General features: G+C 43.2%; 1 protein-coding gene across 1 annotated transcript in view; it reads left to right on the forward strand.

The window, feature by feature from the left end:
- Positions 1-26,445, forward strand: part of Mtmr7 (myotubularin related protein 7) — an 80,529-nt gene that overhangs the window by 49,020 nt on the left and 5,064 nt on the right. Inside the window, exons 7-11 of the mRNA XM_057752456.1 lie at positions 3,346-3,478; positions 18,517-18,626; positions 19,552-19,677; positions 21,599-21,648; positions 25,054-25,254. Of these exons, the coding sequence (XP_057608439.1) occupies positions 3,346-3,478; positions 18,517-18,626; positions 19,552-19,677; positions 21,599-21,648; positions 25,054-25,254 (620 nt within the window). The remainder of the gene's footprint in view (positions 1-3,345; positions 3,479-18,516; positions 18,627-19,551; positions 19,678-21,598; positions 21,649-25,053; positions 25,255-26,445) is intronic.

The raw sequence follows: 26,445 nt of genomic DNA on the forward strand, positions 1-26,445 counted from the left end.
TCTAGTTTTGGCTTGATCACCTCTTACCTCATAGTTGGTCAGCCAATCATTACTCTCCTTTGTAAACTGCGTGTAGAGTGTGGCCATAAGTGAGGTGCAGTCATGTGTCTGTAACTGACGGGGCTCCTGGGCAGCACATACTCTCTCCACTTCTCACTCTGATTCTTTCTTTTTTTTCCTTTTTCAGTGCTGGGGATTGAACCTGTGACTTCAAGTACTTTGCTACTGAGCTACATCCTCAGTCTCTGCTTACTTTATTTTGGGGACTGGGTCTTGCTAAGTTGTCAAGGCTATTTATTGTTCATTGTCCCTGACTCAGCCCACAGAATAGCAGGGAGTACAGGCTTGGGCCACCAGGCCTGGCTCACTGCTGAGTTTTTAAATGCCCACCACTTGCCATGCTGCTCCCGTGTGGTGGACCTTCTTTGTCATCAGCTCTAAATTAATTTCTACTTTTTCATTAAAGATACTCAAAATGACTCAACAGTTGTTCACCACGACAGAATTTAAATTCCTCAACTGAGGCTATCTGTAGAGGACCCTAAATGCTTTGAGCCCCTCTTGGTTCTACATTTCCTTTACTTCTTTATCCAGAACAGTCTCTCCATCCTCCCCAGTAAACCCCAGATTAACTGTTTTTACCTGGCAGGGTTGCCCAGGTTTCTGCTCTTACTAGTCCTAAACCCATTTGTTCCCTGTAAAGCCTGGTTGGGATTTTATGCTACCATTTGCCACTGGTACCATGTGCTTTCCCTTCCGTCTTCAGGTACTTGCTTAAGGCAACAAGAACAACTTCATGTGCATCTTTTTGACTCTTTATTTTTTCTATGGGTATTTCTGCACCAGAAATGCTAATGCTAGATAGCAAAGGGTTTTCCTGTGAACTGGGTAGATTTTCCCACTCCTGCTTCTCAAGCAGATACAGAAATTGGGATGCATTTAAGACACCGTGGAGTAATTCCCAATTCTACTTGGGAATTCTTAGGATCTGAAGCCAATAGCTGTTTACTTAATTATAAAATGTAGTTCTCAAAAGAGCCACATTAGACCTGCTAATAGAGATTTCTTGGTGTAAAGCATACTCTACCCTATATCTATCTATCTATCTATCTATCTATCTATCTATCTATCCATCCATCCATCCATCCATCCATCCATCCATCCATCCATCCTCTATCTCATTCTAAAGTAGCTTTTTGGATAAAACTATGTTTCTGCTTTGAGAGTTTAGCTTTTGCTGAAAATAAGTGCTGCTCCTGAAAAAAAATTGTCTGTATGATAGATTAAATATTGCCACCTTCTGTCTGTTGTGTGAAGTACACATTGGCTTTCAAAGTGCTTCCTCCTGTGTGCCAGTCAGGAAGACTGCCAGTCGGTTCTTCCTTTGTAGCTCTTAATTATTTTAAAGTCTGAGCATACGTTGTATGTGTAATAACTAGTAGTAATATTTTTGCTTGTTGCATGTTGTTGTTTTTTAGAAGAGAGGGTATGTGGTGAGAAGACTTGACTTGAATTCAGATGCAGAATAAGTGTACGAACATAAAGCTTCTTGTATGGATCCTGTTAATCTGTTGCATTTTATGAAACTTATTGCAAAGTTTTAGCCAACAGCCCTGGAAATAATTACATAAAGCAGTCATTTTTTTATAGTACATAATTCCATGAGAGCAGCATGTGTGTAATTTCTAGAAGAAGAAATGTCCCCTGAGATATTAGAACATACAGTATCTCTTAAGATTTAAGGTTTTCCTGGTTGAGGCTAAAGCCTGTGCTCTTAGGACTGGTGGCCTGCTTCTGCAGATTGGAATCAGCTGTCTGAAGAGCTGACAGGCCCCACAGATGACAGAGGAGCTGAGCTGAGAGAGCGGGAGCCCGACTTGCTCTTGAAGCAGGGACTCCCGTGGCAGGGGCTTGCTGTCAGCTGTATTCTGTTTCCTTCCTTATCACCTCATTTCTATGACTTATGGTCCAGACTTAATATATGCTTCCTGTAACAATGGAAGGCTACAAGAGCATCCGAAGCAGTGTTGATAGTGTTCCCCTGTAGATTGCCATCTCTTTCTGGTGAAGTTCTCACCTGTGATTTTAATTCTTCATAATGAAAGTGAATAAATCAATCAATAAGTTTATTAACAGTGGGTGGTTGCATGAACACTCTTTAGCCTACACATCTGTACATGTAGATGTGTGATGTGTGAGAGAGAAAGTGGGGAGATAGATCGGGGTCCATGTCTTTGATGCCTGGCTGTATTCCATGTGTATGCTTGGTTTATCCAGCTACCACTCTGATGAGATACTCATAGGTGCGCAGCTTCCGTGTTTACAAAAACATCATGGCAGACATTCTTCATCTGTATATACTGGGACCTTTAATCTTGTAACTAGAAGATCTGGGCCAGGGTATTTTAACTTAGTTTTTTGAACTGAACCATACAGTACTACTTTGTGCTGTATTCTTAAAAGCAGGTCTTCCCCACTGCCACCCCTATTCCCTAACCTTTGTGGCCCAAAGAAGAGAATGGTCAGTGAACACTGTTCTCTGTAAGTGACAGCTTGCTCAGTCAAGCTGCAAGAGAAGAGCATTCCCAGTCTTATATTCCCATGAGAAATCTGTTTCCCACCTAGGGCAGGACTCATCTGCTTGATTATACTGCACAGGGTTAGAGTAGTTTGGGCTTTTTCAGTTTCTTCAGAGTCCATTAGCATTGAACCCAGTTTACACTGAAATTCCAATGTCTTATCTACAAAATTACAGTTCTGAAAGTGACAAAACCCCCTCCATTAGCCATAGAGATTTGAAGAAACCAGGTGGAAGAAGCGTCCGTCCCTTCAGCCTGGCTGTCAGTGTTCTCCCTTCGGTTTATCAGATTCCTGCTGAAGGATCAACTGGATAAATTAGAAGTAACATTCCTCCCTGATGACGTGTTTGTTGGTGATATGGTTCTGGCAGATGATTTAACTTGCATAGCTGGATATTGATAGCCATCTCTGTGGATATTCTTCTGCCTGTCGGCAAGTTCTGATGTATAGTGTTGAGTTGGCTCCGCCACAGACTTCCATATCAGGCCAGCACTGGCATCAGAACTGGCAGAGGCATCTCCATGAGGACTTAGCGAATACTTCCCAACTAAGGAAATGTTACCCAGACCAGCACATGAGTGCTATTGACCATAGCTCAGCCTTTGTGCTTGCAGCTATGAGAGCTCAGCGCTGTGTTCCAGAGATTTAAACTGCATTGTGTGTCTATACATCCTTGCAATGTTTTTATAAGTGTCCAGGGAATGTGTTGCTTGTTCCATGTCCTGAATGTAATTGATGCCTGTTTTGTTTTGCTGACCATTGCAGCTTAATGCAATGGCCAATCGTGCTGCAGGGAAAGGCTATGAGAATGAAGACAATTATTCCAATATCAAGTTTCAGTTTATCGGGATAGAGAACATCCATGTCATGAGGAACAGTCTTCAGAAAATGCTGGAAGGTAAACCATTTTGTTATGCACAGCAGTAAAAGAATAGTTAAGTATTTTGATGCCAGAATGGAATAAGATAGTCTTGATTTATTTTTTTTCCAATGATACTGTTAAACACGTTGTAACTTGGAAAATATGTTGTTGTTGAAAAAATAATTATGTTGAAGTGACTCTTTACACATGTAAGTGCCTTCTCATTTCATTCAGTGGTTGTAGCAAGTGATTTATCATTTGGCAGTTAGTGACCAGGGCTCTACATGGGCTCTTTAATATTCAAGATTAAAGTACAGAGGAAGAGAGCCAGCCTGCCTGCCTGATTTCCTCTTTTCCTTCCTTCCTTCCTTCCTTCCTTCCTTCCTTCCTTCCTTCCTTCCTTCCTTCCTTCCTTCCTTCCTTCCTTCCTTCTTGCCTGTCTGCCTGCCTGCCTGCCTGCCTGCCTATATCCCTCCCTTTTTTCCTCTCTCCCTCCCTCCCGCCTGCCCTTCCTGCCTTCCTCCAAGGACATTTGGAAAGACAGCAGCCCTACCTTTAAAGCACTAGCCCAGTGTTCATGGGGAAATCGGGTTCATAAACTGTCGCACATTGCTGAGTGACTGTTAGATGGAAGGATGCTGGAGTTCTGGATCCTCATTTCTAAATGCCAGGAGCTGCCAGAGCACACATGCACACACACATACAAACACACACACACACACACACACACACACCCTATCCTAACAGAGCAGTGAGCCCTGTGAGGACACGCAAAGACTTACATATTCATGTGGGGAGGAAATGGAGGATGGGTCCTATGATGTGGAGGAATTGCTCCTGTGTCTGTGTGCTCATTAGCAGAAAGTCTGCACTTCATGCAAGACTTGCTTCTTGGCTGCTTTTGCTCTTCCTGATCCGGAAGTCCTGGGGAGGAACCCTGCTGCCTCCAGAGGCAACTGAAAAAGCAGAAGATGCCGAAGCCACAGAGCCATGCCTTGCCTGTGGCCACCAAGGCGCCTCTGACGAGAGTGTGGAGGGATGGGATGTGGGTCTAGCTCAGTAGGCCTTGGGTTCAGTTCTCAGCACTGGGCTAAATGAGCAATTAAATAATTAGAAGGCAATTCCTACATCTAAAACAACAACACATAGCTCCCAGCCCTATGTTGGTCATATTCTTGTCAGTTTGTCTCTTAGGTCAAAGTTTCAACATTCTAGGTGTGAGTATTTGAGTTTCTTAAGCATCTAGAGTCTTTCATTTTGCCCCTGTTTTATAGTGCTTTGCCTGTAGAAGAAAACTGGGCTAGCCTGGCACTGTTGTTGAGAAGACACTCCTTAGTGTGGGCTAGCCTGGCACTGTTGTTGAGAAGACACTCCTTAGTGTGGGCTAGCCTGGCACTGTTGTTGAGAAGACACTCCTTAGTGTGGGCTAGCCTGGCACTGTTGTTGAGAAGACACTCCTTAGTGTGGGCTAGCCTGGCACTGTTGTTGAGAAGACACTCCTTAGTGTGGGCTAGCCTGGCACTGTTGTTGAGAAGACACTCCTTAATGTGGGCTAGCCTGGCACTGTTGTTGAGAAGACACTTTTCAGTGTGAGAAGTGTTGTATTCACCAGGAAAACTTCACATTGGCACACTTTATAATTTATATTCAGCGGTTTCAAATGTTCAAGACCATAAATTTTCTTCTGTACAGAAAGCTGCTCCTGGGAGTATTTGTACCATAGGCCTTTGACTTTGGTTTCTACATTACCCTGTATTTGGTTTTTCAACCCTTGTCCCCCTGGTCTGTCTCACTGCTTTTCCCAAAGGACAAGCAAACTGAGTTTGGGAGGGCAGCTCCCTTTCACAAGGGATCATGGTGCTTCCGCATAACCCTCGGGCTGTGTGGAGTGAGCAAGCAGTTTTCTGGATGCCTTTCAGGGGTCTTGACCAATGTTTGACTACCTGTTTTTCCTGAGTAAATTATAAACCACTGCTGGAGGCTCAGCTGATGATGTGATGCAGGAAGACCCGCCTTCCTGAGGCTTCTACTTCAGACAGGAGCCTTTGGCGTCACGGGCTGGGGAGAAGCTAATGGAGTTGTTTCCCTCTTGACTCTTATTTTCTTCAGCTTTGCTAAACCATGGTTTGAGATAGTATCAGAAGAAGAGACTATCAGAAGAGCCCCAGGATAGTTTATCAGAAACAGAAGTTTAGAATCAAATTCACCCCCTTTATAGGTCCTCTCATTGGGATCAATATAAGTCAACTTAAACTTACAAGTTGTAAACCAAACTGTTTTCGCCCCACTTACCTAGTAGATGAAGGGTAAGTTTTTGGTTTGTAGCAATTTTGTAAGGTAATTGTTCACAGTAGTTCCATTCCCTCACCCAGATAATTGCTTTCTTCTCAAAGAATAAAGTAGCACTGGCTTTTCTTTGCTTAATCATCAGAGAAATACACATCAAAACAACTCTTGAGATTCCCTCTTACACCTGTAGGAATGGCCAAGATCAAAGACACTGATGACAACTTATGCTGGAGAGGTTGTGGGGTAAAGGGAACACTTATGCATTGCTGATGGGAATGCAAGCTGGTACAACTTCTTTGGATGTCAGTGTGGCGATTTCTCAGAAAATTAGGAAACAACCTTCCTCAAGACCCAGTAATACCACTTTTGGGTATATATCCAGAGGATGCTCAATCGTATCACAAGGACATGTGCTCAACTATGTTCATAGCAGTATTATTTGTAATAGCCAGAACGTGGAAACAACCTAAATGCCCCTCCACTGAAGAATGGATAAGGAAAATGTGGTACATTTACACAATGGAGTACTACACAGCAGAAAAAAATAACGACATCTTGAACTTTGCAGGAAAATGGATGGAGCTAGAAAACATTCTTTTGAGTGAGGTACCCAGACGCAGAAAGACAATTATCACATGTACTCATTCATAGGTACAGCCTACAAGCCACAATCTCAGAGAACTTAGACAACAATGAGGATACTGAGAGAGATTTACATAGATCTAATCTACATGGGAAGTAGAAAGTAGAAAAAGACAAGATCTCCTGAGTAAATTGGGAGCATGGGGACCTTGGGGAAGGGGAGAGGCAGGGAGGGGAGCAGAGAAAAATGTAAAGCTCAATAAAAATCAATAAAGAATAATAATACTTGAAATTTGAAGCTAGCAAATGGAATCTAGAACAATATTGAGAAAGATGTCATACAATAAAACTATAAGTTTTGTAAAAGAAAAAGAAGAAAAAGAAAAGGATTGGTGTTTAGAGCCAGGCAGTGGTGGAGTGTGTCTTTAATCCCACCCAGCACTTGGGAGGCAGAGGTAGGTGGGTCTCTGAGTTTGAGGCCAGCCTGGTCTACAGAGTGAGTTCCAGGACAGCCAGGACTATTACACAGAGAAATCCTGTTTTGAAAAAATAAAAACAAAACAAAGGAATGGTGGCTAGCGTGTGGAGTGGGCTCTTTGTGAGCCTGTTCTCTTGAGCAGTGGAGCTTATGTCTTGCTCACATCCCTGGTTTGGAGAAAAGATCATCTACATTTTGCACGAGGAGCAAAGCATGTAATGCACACAGAAGCAGTTAATGTCACAGCTTGGTGAGTCGGCGCAACAGCCTGAGCCCTCTTTGTGCAGATTGTCCTCAATCAAGGGCTTTGGGAAAAGACATGGCAGGGCAGATTTGCTTTTCATGACCAATGTGCCATCTTTTGAATATTGCCTAGAACTCCCCCCTCCTTCCCTCCCTATTTCCCTCCCTTCCTCCCTCCCTACTTTCCTCCCTTCCTCCCTCCCTCCCTTCCTCCCTCTCAGGGAGTTCTATTCCATGCATCCCACACAGATGTTGTATTGCTGGCTGTTCTGTGTCTGTGTAACTTCCCACTCAGTCATTTAAATAAAATGATGAGCAACTGGTAGATGTCAGGCTGGTGCTGATGCTGGGGTGCTGGTGCTGATGCTGGTGCTGATGCCAGGGTGCTGGTGCTGGGGTGCAGGTGCTGATGCTGGGGTGCTGATGCTGGGGTGCTGGTGCTGGGGTACTGGTGCTGATGCTGATGATGGGGTGCTGGTGCTGGGGTGCTGATGCTGGGATGCTGGTGCTGATGCTGGGGTGCTGGTGCTGGGGTACTGGTGCTGATGCTGGGGTGCTGGTGCTGGGGTACTGATGCTGGGGTGCTGGTGCTGATGCTGGGGTGCTGGGGTGCTGGTGCTGGGGTGCTAGTGCTGGTGCTGGGGTGCTGGTGCTGGCGTGCTGGTGCTGGGGTACTGGTGGTGAGGTTCTTGTGCTAGGGCACTGGGGTGCTTGTGCTGGGGCTGGGGCACTGGGGTGATCTTCCTCCTCTTCTTCCTCTTCCTCCACCATCTCCTCTTCCATTTCCCCTCTTCCTCCTTCCCCTCTTCCTTCCTCCTTTTCTTCCTTTTATTTTTTTGGAAATAGGGTCTCACTATGCAACCCAGGCCTCAAACTAGATATCCTTATACTTCCGCCTTCTGGGTGCTGGGATCACAGTCATAACAGTGTTTTCATGTAAATAATTGTGTTTTATTTTCATATCAATGTTCTATAATGCATAGTCTGCTCTATATAAATAGTGGTCATCTTAGAGGTCGACAGTTGAAGATAAAATTAAGTTGAAAAACTCAAAGAAATATTTAAATTTGTTCGGATGAATTTCAAAGAATCATTTCTCAGCTTAAAAAAATAACACTGCAAAGAAGGTGGTAAAATCGGTGCTTTGAATGTTCTGTCATTGAATTTGGCTTAGAGAGAGAGGGAGTACCCTTACTTAGAAATATATAGTTTACCAGATTGCCTCCTCTCCTGGACTAATTCACAATGTGACTTTACACACGCCTACACTGATGATAGCGTTTCACTTGCAGTGGTAGAACTTTGGAAGCTAGATTCATGTACAACAACAGTGAACTAATTAATAATTTTTTTCCACATTCTTAATAGAAAATGTTGGCAAAATAAGTAAAGCATTAAATTTTTAAAATTGTATGCCTATTTTTATGATCCAGTGAGTGCTGTGTATAAAGAGAGGTGAGGGAGAATTCAGAAGTGATTGCCGAATTAGTTCAGGATCATGGTGGGTGATGTTCTTGCCCATCTGTATTGACAAAGTTCATGTCATGGTTGGCTTACATACATGTTTAACAATACTCTTATCTCACAGTTTTCATGGTTTAGAATTCTAACCATGTTTGTGTGCAGCCGGGGATCTAGCGGCTCTTCTCGAGAATCTTAGGGACCTGTGACTTTCCAGTCCTGTGGCTGCTACAGTTGCTATATGTTTGCTCCTTCAAGTCAACTGCAGGTGTTTCTCTCCAGTTCCAGAATCTGTAGATTACAGTCTAGAACTCTATTATATAAAGTTTTAAGTAAGACATTTTCAAATGCTCACTTCTTTTTCAAGGGAATATAGTGGTTCGAGAATATGTGTTCTTTCTCTGTGGCAGCCTGTGAGGATTTAGAGTTTTAGCAAGCCACAACCCCCAATACCTTGCCACTTTTTTTTTTTTATCATTTCTTATTGTGTTGTGACAGCAAGATTTAGAGTGACTAGGACATTCCTAAGCAGAGTAAACAAAGAAGAAAGGTTCTTAATGTGGATTTAAAGGCCGGCATGGTGAGCTGTTTCCGTAAGACTGTCCTGGGGCTTGTCAGCTGGCGTTTGTTTGCCCATGACAGTATGATCTCAGATTTGCAGAGTGTGTGGTTCCAGGAGCCTTTGTAGTAGAGCGGGAGTGTGGGATCCCCAGCGTCCTCTGCAGCTTACATCACTTTCTCAGCCAGTGATCCTCCAGCACGATCCCAGAGCCTATTCCTAGTCTCGACTTCTGTTTCCTCTTGCTTTGAAAATTTCCTGCTTAGACATTCTCATCTTTTAAATCCTGCCATCCGTTCCTATTCACGGTGGCTTGATTTGTATGGCAACTGTTAGGTGTAGTGTAGGTTACCGTTGTGCCTTGTAAGTCTGTAACTTGTCTTTTCATACAAAATTCACTGGTGAAGCTAATCAAAGCTACTGGGCAGCCCTCGTGTGTGCCTGCTGTTCTTTTCAGGTTAGCGGTTAGTATTCTGGAGCGTGTTTGTGTAGATATATATGCATGGTATTATCTGTATGCACATGTGCATGTGTTTGCTATGCTACTAGCTCAAGCAGTGCTAACACAGAATTTATGTTTAACTGCACTGGATCATTTAATGTATACTCTTTTAAGGAAAACAAGGCTATTCAAAAGATGGTAGTATTATGTAGAGATTACAGACAATACTGTCTTGAAAAAAAGTAGAAATGTTTTGAAGAATAGTCTTCAGTCTTGTGGTGAAACCTCTCTATAAATGGCCTGTGTTGCTGATGAGGCTAAGGAGGGCTTTATTGTTGACATTATTATATTAGGTACAGTTCAGAAGGACAAAGCTGACTTGACAGAACATTTCCCTTCTTCAGACTCCACTCACGTCCTTCTCGAATGGTAGCACTTCCTATGCTGGTCACTGCAGGGAGACCAGCTCTCTGAGGACTGTCTGCATGGCCTTGGCTTCTCAACTGCAGAAAGAAAATTGATAAAACCAACATCAGCAGCACTTAGGCATACTTCAGGATGCCTACTAGGGAAAGAATATGCTCGCTGCTGCTTTGGATCCTAGGGAGTGTGGGAAACATCAGCCCTGTGCCCCTTTTTTGTGTCCTCCCTCACCTTGCCAGCATCTGCACAGGAAAAAGAAAGCAGTTCAGTAAGTGTGCTGGGAAGACCAAGGAGGGCTGCCTTTCTTCTGAGTAGCTTTCATATTTCTTGAGTTCTAAAATAATACATCTTACGTTGGATTTTAATTTTTTTACAGCACTTTGTATGCTTATCCCACAGATGTACCCTGTTACACATACAGTGTGACTAGACCTAGCATCCAGCTCCAGGCTGGTACAGTTCTCTGCAGTTTGTGGCATACGCTCCTGATGTCAGCTGACATGAACTTTGCTCAGCAAAATGGTTTGTAAATATTAGTTCAGGTTTGGCAACAAGAGTGAACAAATCAGTCTCTCTGCCTTATCCTGAGTTTATCCAAACAAACACAAGAGCTTCGTTTTTAAAAGCCCAGGAACGGGTTGTTTCAGTTTCCAGTGTAGCCCCATCTGTCGTGTGTGTTAATCATCCACAGAGCTGTGTGCTTTGAACATGGCCACTGGCCATTAGGGAAAACACCTTCTCAGCTGTCACCTCGCCTGAAGTGCTGGCGAGATTATTTTCCCAAGCGTGTGCACTTTCAGTGTTCCTGAAAGCAGACTTGTTACACAAGAGCTCTTCTTAGTGTGGAAGAAATGAGCTGACGTAACAGGAACCCAGAGCCCACCCTCCCATTCCGCGTGAACTACAGGCGCTGGCTCTCTCTCTCTCTCTCTCTTTCTCTCTCCTTGTTCTGTGATGTCTCTCCCTCTCACTGTCCACACAGGCCATCTCCAGGTGAGCCACAGGGCCCTGGTGACGTTAGCTTTCAACTTGCTGTCATTTCTGCACTCTGTGGGGAGAGAGGATAAACAGGACCCCGTCTTCTAGGCTGGACTACACATTTTGAATACCAAGATAGTCCTTAATCTGCTAGGTTTTTTAAAATAAATATGTGTGCTAATCACCCCCCCATCTGTACAGTACCAAGCTGAGCATTGTCCTTGTGTGAAATAACTTGAAGACAATGCTTTCCATGGAAGATTTAATGGAACCAGATGAGTCTGATGACTCCCTCCTTGGAATGTGTGTATTTTAGGATTAAGTTTAATACCTTGGGTCATGGCCTGAGGCTGGATGTTCTAAGCAGCAGGCATTCAGGGAGGGAGCTAGACTTTGCCTCACTTCCTGCTGGGCTGGGTTTGGACAATGTGCACAGGCAGAGTGGAGCCTGCCATGAAGGGCCTGTTGAACCTCTATCAGGCCACGCTTTGTCTAGAGGCAACTAGGGGCTGACATTTGACCTTTGCATCAGCTCCCACTGTCCACTAATGACATTGTTCTCTGAGTTCAGGAAAGTTTCTGCGGTGTACTGTGGCTGCAATGTGTCCTGGGAGTCTTTAGAGCATCAACTTTTCTATGCCATTTCCTAAGCCAGCTTTCTCCCAAACGCCCTTTCTAAGTGAAGAATTCCCATTGCACAGGAGGAATCTTTTCTTTCCATACTTCCAGTTGCATCTAGAAGTATGACCCAGGGTATGTGAGGGATGTGGATGATTTACTTATGTGGTTTTCTTTTTCAATTTATTTTACCGGTATGTATGTCCAGCTAAAGTCCCCGAGCACTCTAAATCACCACTGTCCACAGAACTATAATACAAGCCACTGCTGTAGGCAGTGTGTGTTATTTTAAGCTTTCTGCTGGTTAGGTTCTAAAGATAATAAAGTGTGAACTAATATCTTTATTGTAGGAGAATTTCCTCCATACTTATGATATGTTTGAAGGAGACCATCACCCATTCCCGTCTCTCTAAATTCTGCTTCGTCACCACCACACTGTTCCCTCTAATTTCACATGTTCATGTTTTATGTTAAAAACCAATGAGTCCTCTTAATGATGGTGGTGTGTAGATGGGGGTTAGCCACTGGCCTTGGGGGACCCTATCCTTGAAGAAGGCTGTTTTTTCCTCTTTCCTGGCAACCATCCCTGCTGATAGCTCCTCAGCTAAGTATGGGACTTAGATGAACTCCCTCATCCATGCTGGAATTTGCCATTCTTGGGCCTGCTCAGGTCTTGGGTACACTGAGAGTTCACGTGCACTGCTGCCCTGTTGGTTCGGGAAACACTTTCATTCTAGCCATCCACTGCCATTGGTTCTTGCAGTCTTCCCTGTGATAATCCCTGGGCCCTAGAGGATAGGCGAGGTGTATGTGTGTGTGTGTGTGTCTGTGTGTGTGTCTGTGTGTGTGTCTGTGTGTGATGTCTCATTTAGGGTTGAGCACTCCACAGTATCTTATATTCTGTGTTAATTACCATCTACATCAATCCTCTAACGAGGGTTGAGCAACAATTAACCCTCCCACTGCTATATGACTGGCAAAGGTTTTTCCCATTCTGTAGGCTGCCTCTCTACTTGAATGATGATGTTCTCTGCTGTTTGGCAGGTTTTTTAGTTTCATAGTCCCATTTTTCAATTATTGATCTTAATGCCTGCGCTGCTGGGGTTTTGTTCAGGAAGTCCTTTTCCATGCCTGTAAGTCGAAGCATATTTCCATCTTTGTCCTCTAACATGTGCTAGGCTTCTCATATTCTGTTGAAGCCTTTAATTCATTTTGGTTTGATGGGTGAGAGATGAAGATGTAAATTCGTTCTTCTTTATGTAGCATTTCAGTTTGACCAGCACTAGTGTGTATTGCTGGCCTTTTTGTCAAAACTGGGTGTCAATGAGAGTGTGGGCTTTAAAATATGTCTTCAGTTCTATTCCATTGATCAGTGTGTCAGGCAGTGAGGCGGAATCATGGCAGAAGTGGGGGGCAGTACCTCAAGGCAGACATGTGATCCTTAGGAGAACTTCTGTGGGCTCACATTTGAATTCTGAAGCACCTGAGATTGAGAGGCAGAGATGAAGACCATGTAGTCTGAGCCAGACACTGTCCAGCCTCTTGTGCCATCTCACCCGGTAGTGTGGACCACGTTCAGCCCTTTGCCTTGCTTCCCACACTTAACACTCGTTTGTAAGAGCCTTCTTCCATGATAACTTGTCTTTTGACTTCTGGGGAAGCACAATGCTGGCACACTGCATGCATTACCTTGTGTTATCGTCACAGCATTTGAGGAAAGTACATTTTCCTCCTTTTCCATCTAAAGCGGCCAGGCTTGGCCACAGAGTAAGGCAGGGAGACCTGGAGAGCACAGGTGAGCTGATGGTTTAGAGAGCATAGAACACAGCTCTAAGACCAAACTGATGTGAGACGCTTCCAGATGAAGACATTTGCAGTGAGAAATAATGGGGCTGATAGGTGCTTAAGTTTAGGCGCAACTTAACTTGGGAGAAGACTCAGTATCACACGTAGTGAGATCCAGTTTCCGTCCTGGGGAAAAGCTGTGATCAAGACACGAGACAGCTTGCTGGGAAGGAAGCAGAGAAGTCGGCCTTCCTAGCTGCTGGTGGGGTGCCAAGGGCTGCAGTTTCCATGAAACGTTCTTGCTGCTCCTCACAGGATTGAAAATAAAGTTATCCTGTGATCCAGAACTTCGATTCCTAGGTGGAATCCAAGAAAGCTGAAAGTGTGTTTACAAAAGGCTTGTGCATGAACATACACAACAGCCTTCTTCGGAATACAGAGAAGTAGGAAGTGACCCAAGTGTGCATCGGTTGCCTAGTAGATCTGTTTAAACGTGGTTTTAGAAGGGTTGAGATAAGGATGCAGTGATGGGAATGAAACCTGGCCACATGCTGAGTGAAAGAAGTCGGTCATGACATGCATGACATACGCCGTCTGGCTCAGTTTGTGGCGTGCGACATGCCTGAAATCAGTCACGTAGAGAGATGGGAAGTAGACCTGAGACCTCCTGGGGCTACGGAACATGGCTATGAAACACAGCTCTGAGGTCGCCTGGCAATCATCAGAGTTTCAGTTACACAGCACGTGCTAAAACCTGTTGAGCACATTCACTGAATGAACTAAATGGAGATGAATTTGTCCCAAGTTACAAAAAGAAAGCAGGAAGATACCAGTGTCCCCCAAGGGTACACACTTTAAAAAAAATCCCGCTCCTATTGTGCAGTTTAACATCTTATCCCTGTACTATGTGTACTACGGTCCTGTAGAGCCTGTACTATGTGGACTACGGTACTACGCCTGTAGCCTACTGCCTGCACTAAGGACCATTTGCAAGCCAGGAAAGGGCTGGAGATTTAAACACATACGCACAGAGACACCAGACACGGGTCATCTTTGAACCAAGAATTCCCCCTTTATTGTGTTCCAGGGCAGCTTATATAGGGATCCTTAACTGATAGCCACACCCCAGCCAAACCCACCAGAAATCACTCCCCTGCCATCAGGAAGACACCGGTAGGACTATGAAGTCTTGCCATGAGTGACCAAAGAGGCAGGGGAAATCTGGTCCTTTCCTATGCCGCTAGAGTGTGAATCTGCTCATCAGAAAAGTGATGGTGTCTTGTTCCCTTTGCCTGCTCCAGTTTAGAGCTGTTAAATCCTGTTGTGGCTCATTGTTCTGTTGCTTTGTGTTCCCTGTGCTTCTCTTTCTTTACTTACTGGCTGTGCTCCAGCTGTTCTTTTGTAAACATCTCTTCAGTGGTGCTGCTCTGGACTCCACAGAGCTGTGGACGCCAGCCTGCTCCTGTGCTGGTTTGGGCTTGCTTCTGTCAGACTTCTCGCCTGGTGTAGTTGTATCTCAGCAGCAGGCTTCTGTGTGCAGAGGATGAGAATTTGAATTGTAGAGCAGAAAGATGAGTTCAGACCAGCATTTCAGCATCCCACCCAGGTAGACTGGAGTCCAATCAGACGCTGGCTTTCTAGTCACCACCCTGGATGCATGAATAGATTTTTGTTTATTTAGTGACTCAGTTTGATGCCCAGAGACTTGCTCCAAGCTATTAATCCACACTGGCACGGCTTAATCTCCTATTTCTATTCCAGTTGAAAACAACATACTTTCCTACTTCCTCCTGGTTCCCCACTAAAGTGATCATGAAAGAGTTTTAAAGAAAAAGGCAAAACTACAAGAATATCAGAGCAAAGAAGTAGAGGCAGCAACATGGAACATGACAGTGGAAAGCAGGTGGGCGGGGTTTAGTGGCTTTGAAGTCTGAACTCAGATGAAGTTGGCAGAGGTCTCTGAAACTGAAGCTGGGCCAGATGGAGCTGCAGTGTCCTGGGCATAAAGACTAAGCCTTTCCAGCGGTGGTTGTTGTCCTCATGTTTCCCTTGAGAAAATTGAGAGGAGAAGTAACAGGTCCAAACTCACAAGCTACTCTGTAAGTAACAACACATTTGGGGCTCATAGTGAATTATAGAGGGAAGAATTGGGTGGGGTGAACCGTTTCTTTCTCTAAGAGAGATTTGAAGCATTTGTGGCCAATTGAGGTATCTGCTCAGTATTTTTTAAAGTTAGTTTTGTTGTTGTTGTTGTTTTGTTTTTTACCACTTGTAGGTTCACAGCAAAACTAAGCAGTAGATACAGAGATCTCCTTATATTCCTTACACCTACATGTGTAGCCTCACATGCGTAGCCCCTACACATAAGCCTCTCACATGAACCCCCCATGCATACCACTTCCCACAGAGCTCTCCACATGCATAGCTCCCCATATGCAGTCTTTGCACATGTGTAGCCACTTACAGGCATAGATTTCAACATGCATAGACTTATCATATGTATAGACTTCCCATCCGCATATCTTCCCCATGTGTATGTATATCTTGCTCACATTCATAACATTCCTGCATGTATAGCTTCAATACCAGGGTTTTAGGAAAAGTCCCCTCCCAGAGTGGCATATTTGTTACAATCTATATGCCTACACTGATACATTCCTGACTGGGAGACACATTTGTTACAGTCTGTATTCTTACACGGACACATTATTACCACGTAAGCCCAAAGTTTCCATTTGTGTTCTCTGTGTTTAAGCCTTTAATAATATGTATCCACCATTATATAGGGTCGCTTTTTTGCTCACAAAGTGTTTGTGTCCTGATGAGCCTTCCGCTGTCTGACCTGACCCCTGGAAACCACTGACCTTTGCTTTCTCCATGGTTTTGTCTTTTCCTAAATGAGGAGGAACCTCTTTTACATTGGATTCTTTCATGTAGTTACACGCATTTGAGGTTACTCCTTATCTTTTCATGATTCAGTTGCTAATTTATTTTTATTTTTATGTATGTATGTATGCATGTCGTGTCTCTGTGTGTGTCTGCGTGTAGTGTGTGTACATGTTTGGAGCTCAGAGGTCAACACTGACTGTCTTCCTCTAGTGCGCTTCACTTTATTCTTCTGAGACAGGGTCTCTCACTGGATCCAGGCTTACCAGGTGACTAGACTAGCTGGCCAGTAAGTTCCAGGAATCCTCCCGCTCTTCCCTCTCCCTGGAGTACCAGGTAACAGACATACACCACCATGTAAAATAAAATAGATGTCTTTTTTAGTTTTCTTTTTCTTTTTCTTTTTGGTTTGAGACAGGATTTCTCTGTAGCTTTGGAGCCTGTCCTGGAACTAGCTCTTGTACACCAGACTGGGCTCGAACTCACAAAGATTCACCTGCCTCTGCCTCCTGAGTGCTGGAATTAAAGACATGCGCCACCACCGCTGGCCCTAAAATAACTTTTATTAATGAATGTTTGTGCTGGGAAGTGTCAGTTTGTTTCCTTCATCATTATCTCTGTGTGAATTGGAGTTCAACTGCTGACGGTTTTTCTGTGTGGCAGAAAACATAGTACACAGCAGGAAGCATCTGCTGAATTAAATGCTGCCCGTCATAATTTCCATGTGCTTCCGTATGCACAGTACCTGCAAGGACTTAAAACTTGAATGTGAGGGTTTAGCTTTGAATACATATCTTTGTTTTAACACTCACACACGTAAGGCACAGAAACCTTGTAGAAGAAAGACCAGAAAGATTGTAAGAGCCACAGGATCAGGGAGTTTGCTCTGAGATTACATCTCCTAGCAACATTAGACGCTATACCTATAACGTCTGACCAACATGGATGCCCAAACATGAACAGAACAAGGATAACACTTATGAGCATGCCAAACTGGACAAGCAAGAGTCCACAGGGCCTCAGCTGAACACAAAGAATTATAGGCAGCTGAAGAAAGCCGGGGGTAGGACTGGTGGTCTTTCCCAGGGAAAAGCGTAGCAATTGGCTATTCAGTGCTAAATAGTCAGCCCTAAAAACATGCATACAGGCAACATTGGATGAGCTCAACAGGTTATGCTTAGGTATACATACATACATATATATATATATATACATACATACATACATATATGCATGCAAAAAGCAATTATTGAAAAAATAGGTCATGAATTTGAAGGGGAGTGGGCAAGGGCATATGGGAAGGTGTGGAGGGAGGGAAGGGCAGGGAAAATGTAATTAAATTAATTAAATTATAACCTGAAAAAAATGAAGACATGAGGCTCAGTGGATTGAATAACAACTCTAAGATGATTACATAGCACTTACTGACAGTTAGGGGAAGGAAGCAGAGTTCCCTACTTTCTGTACGTGTTTACTGCATGAGTGCGCACCGTAGAATACTCTTAGGCCTAAATAGTACTCTAGATCACTATTTAATTTTCCTGGTTGATCTATAATACTTGAAAGGTTTTCTTAATCAAAAGGTTTGGAATGTTGTGTTGGAGATCCATAAAACATTAGCCTTAAGGCTTTTCATTCCTTACATTAAATACAAGATGAGTTCTTGAGATCACTGTTTCTTGTTGATAATGCTTTAGAAATACCTGCATACCTGCTTTGGATGTATAAATATGGATATCATTGGGATCCTAGATTTTCATTAAGTCAAAGGGGAAATCCCTGGTCTGATGCACGGAACTGGGATCAGAGGTACAGAACCCAGTTTCCTGCACACAGGTTTCACTCGCATTTAGTAAACTGCTGGCAAAAGGAGCTATATCCTTTCCGCGTAAGGAATTCTATTTTGTGTTCTTGTAACGGTCCTAATATTAAGCACTGAGGTGTTGGAGTATTCTAATTGAAATAACTGCTGACATCACCATTGTGATGATTTTCCTTTATACTGTTCTTAAGTTCTCCGTAGCTGCAAAAGTTTAATACCTTTGCCAGAGAGGTCCATGGATGGATGGTCTGTGCTGGGCTTTTGCAATGGCAACAGTGATTTGCATTAATATTGGGATTCTTGCAGGTAGATTCAGTATCTCCTGTGATCAGAGAAAACATTTCTTAAAAATATTTATTTATAGTGATTAAATAGACTCTAACTTTATATATTTGGATATTTACTGATTAGCTAGATAATATCTGCTAAAGCCAACACATTCTAAAATGTGATCATGTAGAATGAGACATCGCCTTAATTTCACTTTTATAACATGTTTTTCTTGCAGTGTGTGAACTTAAGTCTCCCTCTATGAGTGATTTCCTGTGGGGGCTAGAGAACTCAGGCTGGCTACGGCACATCAAAGCCATCATGGATGCAGGAATCTTCATTGCAAAGGTTTGTGAGGGCACCGAGGAAAAGGTTAAGGGGTAGACCTGAAATGAGTATAACCTCAAAGCACAGCCTGTCCCCTTCTTATTTGCTCTCCTGTGCCCACTGCGTGGGTAGCAAGGTTTGCAGGCTCCGTGTGCTGGAAATATCCTGTGAGAAAGTACGGTGGCCAATGAACTGTGAGTTATCACAGTGGTCAAACGTTAGAATATTTGCAGATATTCTCTCTTCTGTTGTTAGATTTAATCCTGGATGAAGGAAAGAGTTTTCTGTAGGAGACCATACAACTCCTGGGAGTCACCTCAGTGATGGGGGTTTGGCTTCCATCCAGTAGATCCTGCTTTTCAGTTATATTTAAGCATGTGAGTAAGTCATGCAGCAGTAAGCAGGATCAAATCAAGTCTCTTACGGAAGTGACACGCACACACGTACGCATGTAAATGTATAACTCCAGTTACTGACAAATGTTACATAATTGCCACATTTTCCAGTTTGTGTTTTCTGCCAAGATAGCTAAAGATGTGTGCATATATTCGGCAGCAGATAGGATTCTTTCCTAGCATTTTCTGCTATGGTCTTTGCCTGTCCTTCCTCTGGATGTATTCCTTGGCCCTTCTCCTTTTATCTGTAACTTCACAATTTGATAAATTAGATTTCCATACCTTTCCCTTTTAGAAAAGGCCTGTACATTTCAGTAAGACTTAACCCCAACATTTCAGTAAGATTTAAAAGTGTGTTACGTAGTGTGCATATGTGTATTCGGTCCACTTGTTAACTTGTGGAGAATTGAATGTTGGCTGTTGAATGTAATGAGAAGGGACAGAAAAGCTTTGGTCACTGGCTCTGAGAAGGTTGGGCCTAAGTGCTAACTCTAGTAGTTCTGTTAGCTATAGCCAAACCTAATAGTCACTCTAACCCTTTGCCATTTCAGGCAGTTTCAGAGGAAGGGGCAAGTGTCCTTGTCCACTGTTCTGATGGCTGGGACAGGACTGCCCAGGTGTGCTCGGTGGCAAGCCTGCTGCTGGACCCTTACTATCGGACTGTGAAGGGCTTCATGGTGAGTCTGGTGGCAACCTTCCTGAGAGAGAGCCTTGACCAACAGTGCACTTCATTTTGGGAATCTTGTGACTTTGTTTTTCTTTCCAATCAACATTATTCTTCTCTTAATCGATCAGCAAGGTTAATTAAAGGGGAGAAACTGAAACAGAATTGAAATAGATTTATTTTGAGGATGTTGAGACTAGTGTAGGTCAATGCTGTATGTGAATTCAGGAGCAATATAAAATATATTTAGAAGTTTGGAAACTAATGATTTTTATACATAGTTTGTTTACAGATATCTCAAGTTGGGGCAGTGTATGAATGTATAACAGAAAAAATGAGCAAAAATATTTGGAAAAGATTTCTGCATCGTATCTGTTTCTGCGTGTGCAAATAGCACCTGGGGGAACAACAGCAACAACAAACAGCGGCATTCATCCCTAAGTCTGTTTTATAATGGCCCTTGATAGCACTGGATGACATACTGAATTTCTAAGTGTTCTCCCTTTTCGCTGGAGTCAGGAGTACTTTGAGAGCTGGAACCTTTTGAGTGTGCATCACAATTTGACTCCAGCTGCAGTTGCCTGGGTGTGAGGTTGTGGCTGGGTTGGTAAAAGTCTTTCAAATGACTGGAGGGCTTTCCGGTGACTGGCTGACCTAATGTCTGCTCTTGAACCATAATTTGACAGAAAGTGCCTTGGTGGGTCTTGAATCTGCTTGAGACAGAAGCTAACAGGAGCTCCACAAAATCGTCTGTATCACTGGACCTTTGTTAGTGAGTTATGTCAACTGTTACCCTGGGGACAAGGCAGAACAGGCAGGCTACTTGTTGAGAACATGCTACTTCAGACATTTGAGGTGCGCCTCTGCCTCAATGTTTTTTTTTGAGCAGGCTAGGTTCCTTTGTTTAGCTGGAGAATGTAGGGTTTCCTAGCTACATACTCTAGGAATCTTTCCACATTAAGCCATTAAACATATGTAATGCATTTAGAGTTGTCAAGGGCCAACTTCAGCTCATCCATGTATTTCTAAAGAGATATTGATGGCTTATGCCATTGCCCATGTGCGCATGGGACTGCAATCTGCTTGAGTGAGGATTGGGACCTAACTCAGGTCTTCTGCAAGAGCTGTACACACTCTCCAGACCATGGTTAAAAATTTTTTTTAATCTACACTATTTCAGATAGTAAACTCATGGTAGCCCTAATTTCAAAGCAAGGCTGAAATTTCAAACATAGTTCTTAACCCCATAATTTTAGACTTTCAAATACAGGATACAAGAAAGTATCCTTTACTTTTTGTTGGCAGGGAGGGATTTTACATTGTAGGCAAAGAACATTTTATATGTTGGTTAACAAATAAGGTGAGGAATAGGGAGACCTAGGATATAACGTACTTCCTAAGTTCATGTCTTTGGAGACTATTTCATCTGTCTTTAGCTTCTCTTTCTCTAAAATGATGGATAATAATGGCTGTCAGGCAAACGCAATGACATGTGAAGCCATAAACACAGTGCCTGGCACATAAGAGAGAACTCCGGGTAGAGTTGCTGCAGTTTCACGCATATTTAAGTTTAATTTCCATGTACAAGGCCTTCAACTTTGCCCCTTTTAAGTAATTCTAGATATCATGGTTCTTTTGAGATTGATTCCTTACTGTTTTATATAAAGGTTTCCCTGCGAGTGTGTCTGTGCACCGTGTGCGTGTAACTGGAGTTACACAGTTGTCATATGGATGCTGGGGCCTGGGACTGGGTTCTCTGAAGAGCATTAAGTTTTCTTAAACTAATGAGCCCTCTCTCTGTCTGACAACATATTCTATCACTTAGGGTTTCTTAAGCTCCAGTAAATGAGTACTTTAGTATTAGTATGGTTTTCTATGTTTCCCTCAGAAGCTTCCAGGATATTTATATTCTTTTTGTGTGTGTATATGTTTAGGTATTAATTGAAAAGGACTGGATTGCCTTTGGACATAAATTTAATCATAGGTAAGCAACATAGTTTTTCTTTTATTGAAAATAGTTTTTTTTTTTTTTTTGTAACTTTATCCTGATTACCATTTCCTTTCCTCTGCTTCTCCCAGGTCCTCCTCACATTCCCTCCCATCTGTATCCACCACTTCCTTTCTATCCTTAGAAAGCAAATAGGCATCTAAGGGATAATAAAATATAAGACAAAATGAAAGCAAACATGCTGGAATGGGACAAAACAAACAAAAGGAAAAGAACCTAAGAAAAGGCACAAGAAACAGATACAGACTCAGAGGCCCACTTGTTTGCCCTCAGTAATCCCCCTCTCAAAAAAGAACCCCCCAAACCAGAAGCCGTAATATATACATTAAGACCTATAGGGTAAAAGCAAAAGGATACAAATTTATGAAAAGATAAAATTTTTAAAAGAGAAAAGGAAAGAAATAAAAAGCCCTGACATGGCATTGAGAGAGACAAGGAACCTCCAAAGGGCTGCTGAGTTTGTTCTCTGTTGGACATCTACTGCGGAGCATCAGCCTGCCCTTAAGAGTAGTTTGTTTACCTAATGAGACTCCCTTGGGTGAAACTAAGTTTTCATTCGTAAAGTGGTAAGTGGTGATCAATTGGCGATAGTGTTGGGTTGGGGGACAGGGGGTGGCGGTGGTGGCGCATGTGTCCACTTCTTTCAGCTGCAGGGCTCTATCTGGTACAGGCTGCCTCAGTCCCTGTGCATTTTTATGTGCACCATGTTGATTTAGAGGACCTTGTTTTCTTGGTGGCCTCCCTCCATCCCCTCTGATCATAGACTCTTTCTGCCTCCCTTTCTGCAGGGAGACATCCCATTAGGGCTGAGTGTTTAAAGGTCTCTCACTTTCTGCATATTGTCTGGCTGCGGGTCTTTGCATTTGTTGCCATCTCTGCTGCAAGAGAGCTTCTCTGGTGACTAAGCGAGCACTGAACTATGTGTAGCAGAATATCATCAGGCATCATTTTATTGCCAAGTTCTTTTAGTAAAAGAATAGTATTTGGTTTTACTCTAGGGCCCTGGACTCTCTAGTCTCAGGTTCCTTGGTCATCCAAGCAGTGTTGACTGTAGGTTCCATTTCATGGAGTGGGCCTGAAGTCACATCACATATTGGTTAGTTACTCCCACAGTCTTACAGGTAGGACATCATTGTTAGATCACAGTGTTTGTACCAGGGTTGGTTTTTATGTTTTTCCTTGATAGTATACAGAGTACCTTCCTGTACTAAAGTCCCTTAGACATAGGGGTTAAAGTTCTATGTAGGCACCAGTCTATTTTGCAAGGCATTAAAATGGCCACATCTGCTTGCTCATAGGTCCATTTGCTTGGGATATATTTTTTCCATCCTTTTACCCTGACGTGATGTCTATCCTTGGTGTTGTGATTCTTGGATACAACATCAGGATGGATCCTGTTTTTGCATTCATTGTGTTAGTCTGTATCTTTTTATTGGGGAATTGAGACCACTGATGTTGAGAGATGTCAGTGGGCGGTGTTTGTTGACTCCACTTACTTTGTTGTGATATATCGATTTGCTGTTCTGAAATTACTTGTTTCTTGTGTTTTCTTGGGTATGGTTTTCTTCTTTAGATGGAAGTTTTCTTCCTAGTGCCTTCAGTTGGACTGGGTTTAAAGACAGATACTGCTTAAGTTTGGTTTTTTATCATAGAATGCCTTTTTTCTCCACCTGACTGAAAGTTTTGCTAGATATAGTTGTCTGTGTAATGGTCTGTCCTGTCCCTTTAAGAGACAAGCCCCACCCACTCACCCAGTCTGCTAAGACAGGCAGATCTTCCTTCCTGCTTGCAGCCGGAATCTGTTCCTTTCTATCTCTCCCCCAAGAGGCAGCTTCTGCCTCACTTCCTTCTCCCCACTTCTTCTCTTCCTCCTGTTTCTCTCTCTGCTCTTCTCCCCTTACCCCTCCATAACCCACTAAATAAAATTCCAACCTCACTTTGCATGGTGTGCCTGTCTGTCTCTCACTGCCACAGCTGTGGCTCCTCATGGGACTGGCTGCTCCATCTCAGTCTATCACCCACCATGTGGCTCCTGGCCTAGGGTCCGCTGGCCCTTATGGCCCTCACTCCCACTGCCGCCACTTGGGGACCTGCAGCATTTATTCTGCTGTGCCCCTCGGAGAAGCACAGCATTTTACTTAAACCATTACAGTCTGGGCTGGCATCTATGGTCTCTTAGCGTTTGTAGAACATCTGTTCTGGCTTTAAAATCTCCATTGAGGAATAAAAGGGCTGAGGTACTCTGGGTCAGAACCAAGGGTTGGAGTCTCCAGTGAATGGGGTTCAGATGGGAGAAGGGGGACCTGTAAGGAGGTCCTCGTGGAGGATGAGAGTGTGAATGACTTACCAGAGACCCTTTCCAGGTGTGTCCACTGAGGGTTCCAGAGAATGTTTCTGGGAATTGGGGGCTGGCGTAAAGAACGGGAATGGTCTAGGAGGGAAGGCTGAAAGGGTCCACATCAAGGTCTGGCCTGGTTCCCAGGGAATGCGGATAGGTTGTTGTAATAGTGTAGGAACAAGAGTGAAAACTGCCTAGCTGAGTCCGGGTCTGGAGTAGCCACTTGGCGTTGGTGGTGGTGTTTCCAGGCAGAGAGTGCCTCCAGGCATCGGGACGACACAAGGATTGGAATTGGCTAGAAGGGAGGGTAGAGAAGGTCCCCGGGGAGGAGGAAAGCGGGGTTCAGCTAAGTCTTCAGGGAAATGAAGTAGGGTGGGGAAAGAGGTACCTTTAGGAGGCTGATGCAGGGCTTAGGATGAGGCTCTGGGTTATTTCTAAAAATCACAAACTAGTGTAAAGCACTGGCAGTCTTAATGGAGCTGAGTGGGAACACTGCCATGTAGAATCTGTGGGCAGCTGTAACTGCTGGAGAAATGGTCTTTACAGCTAAGGCAAATGTGAAGAACCTAGAAGTTGCTTAAAATTGCTTCTGTATTATTAATCTAAGTTCAAAAGCAAAGTTTAAATTAAAAAATATTCTTTGTCCATAAAAAGTTTTCTGTCAGACATATTCTCTTCTCTATTCATACTTCATTACAAAGTTTATTTTCCAATTGGAATCTTTTTTTTTTTTTTTTTTTTTTGGTTTTTCGAGACAGGGTTTCTCTGCGGTTTTGGAGCCTGTCCTGGAACTAGCTCTGTAGACCAGGCTGGTCTCGAACTCACAGAGATCCGCCTGCCTCTGCCTCCCAAGTGCTGGGATTAAAGGCGTGTGCCACCACCGCCCGCCTTCCAATTGGAATCTTAAAATTTATTTTTCTACTTCATCCAAAGTTTGTAATATTTAGGAATTGAAGTTGCTTTATGATTATCTTTGCATTTATAGATTTCTAATAAAAAATCCTACCTCTTAGGTATAAAGTCTAAAATACTATGTTTTATAGATATGGAAATTTAGATGGTGACCCAAAAGAAATCTCTCCGGTAATCGACCAGTTCATTGAGTGTGTCTGGCAGTTGATGGAGCAGTTCCCGTGCGCCTTTGAGTTCAACGAGCGGTTTCTGATTCACATTCAGCACCATGTCTACTCCTGTCAGTTCGGAAACTTCCTCTGCAATAGCCAGAAGGAGAGACGAGAACTCAAGTAAGTTTTGGTGTCCAGTTGTTAGTGATTTTGGCAGCTGAGATTTCATACAGACTTTCATAGTTTTGAAAACTACTTGAGTTACAGAACTATTCTACGTTCTTTTCCCATTCCTGACACCATTTCATAAATTGTTTAAATGTTATCAAAGTCACTTCTCCCTGTGATTCTGCCTGAATCAGACAGGTCGGAAGACTTAACACTAATATTTAAAGGAAACTTCTGGAACTAAAGAAATTTATGTTTGCCTTAAAAATGTTAGACATTATTTGATTGACATAATAAAAACTTCAGATTAACTGGAAAAGCATATTTGAAACTGAAACCATTAGGGTTTTAGTTTTGTTTTGGGGGGTTATAGTCATTGCACATAGCAGTTTGATGAGTTCCAATATAAAGATATTTTCATTCAAGTAGATCCCAGATGGTGACTTTTTACCCTTTCCTTAGGCCCTTTTCTTCTTTACTTTTTGAGATGGAGTGTCACAATACAGCCCAGGGTGTTCTGGAACTCATGATCTTTGCACCTACTTGAGAACAACTCCATCTGGGTTAAATTCATTAGCCAAGGCTAGTAATACTTTGAATTTTAAATACCATTGAAGATTTAGGTGATTTAAGAAGTCCAAACAGAACTTTTGAGGTACAAATAACATAAAATTTGGAGTGGAATAAAAGTTACTTTTTCTAGTAAATGCTGATTTGTTCTCTCCATGGACCTTAAAGTGTGGTTTCTGATAAATGGAGATTATTTAAGAGCAGAGTACAGGCTTGTTGGTAGAAGTGGTTCCTACGCAAGCATAGGGGCCTAAGCTCAATCCCCAGAACTCACATTTAAAAATAAACAAAAAACCACTGGGTGTAGTGGCATGCTTTTAGAAGAGAACTTTTATTTTAGGTATATTACGTTTTGCCTGCATGTGAGAATGTGCACTGCGTGCATGTGTGATCCCCTGAGACTAAAGTTAAGGATGGTTGAAAGCCACCATGTGGGTGCTAGGAAGCAGACCTGGGTCCTGAAAGAACTGCTGAGCCATCTCTCCAGCCTGGTGGTGTGCTTTATAGTCCCAGTGCTGGGGGATTAGAGACTGGCAGATCCTTTTAGATCTCTAGGATCAGTGAGAAAACAAGTGGCATTTGAGAGATGGCTCAGTGGCTTATGTTTGCCCACAAACATGAGGACTGGAGTTA

The sequence above is a fragment of the Chionomys nivalis genome, chromosome 20 (genome assembly GCF_950005125.1).
Source record: "Chionomys nivalis chromosome 20, mChiNiv1.1, whole genome shotgun sequence".
In the NCBI taxonomy this organism is placed as follows: Eukaryota; Metazoa; Chordata; class Mammalia; order Rodentia; family Cricetidae; genus Chionomys; species Chionomys nivalis.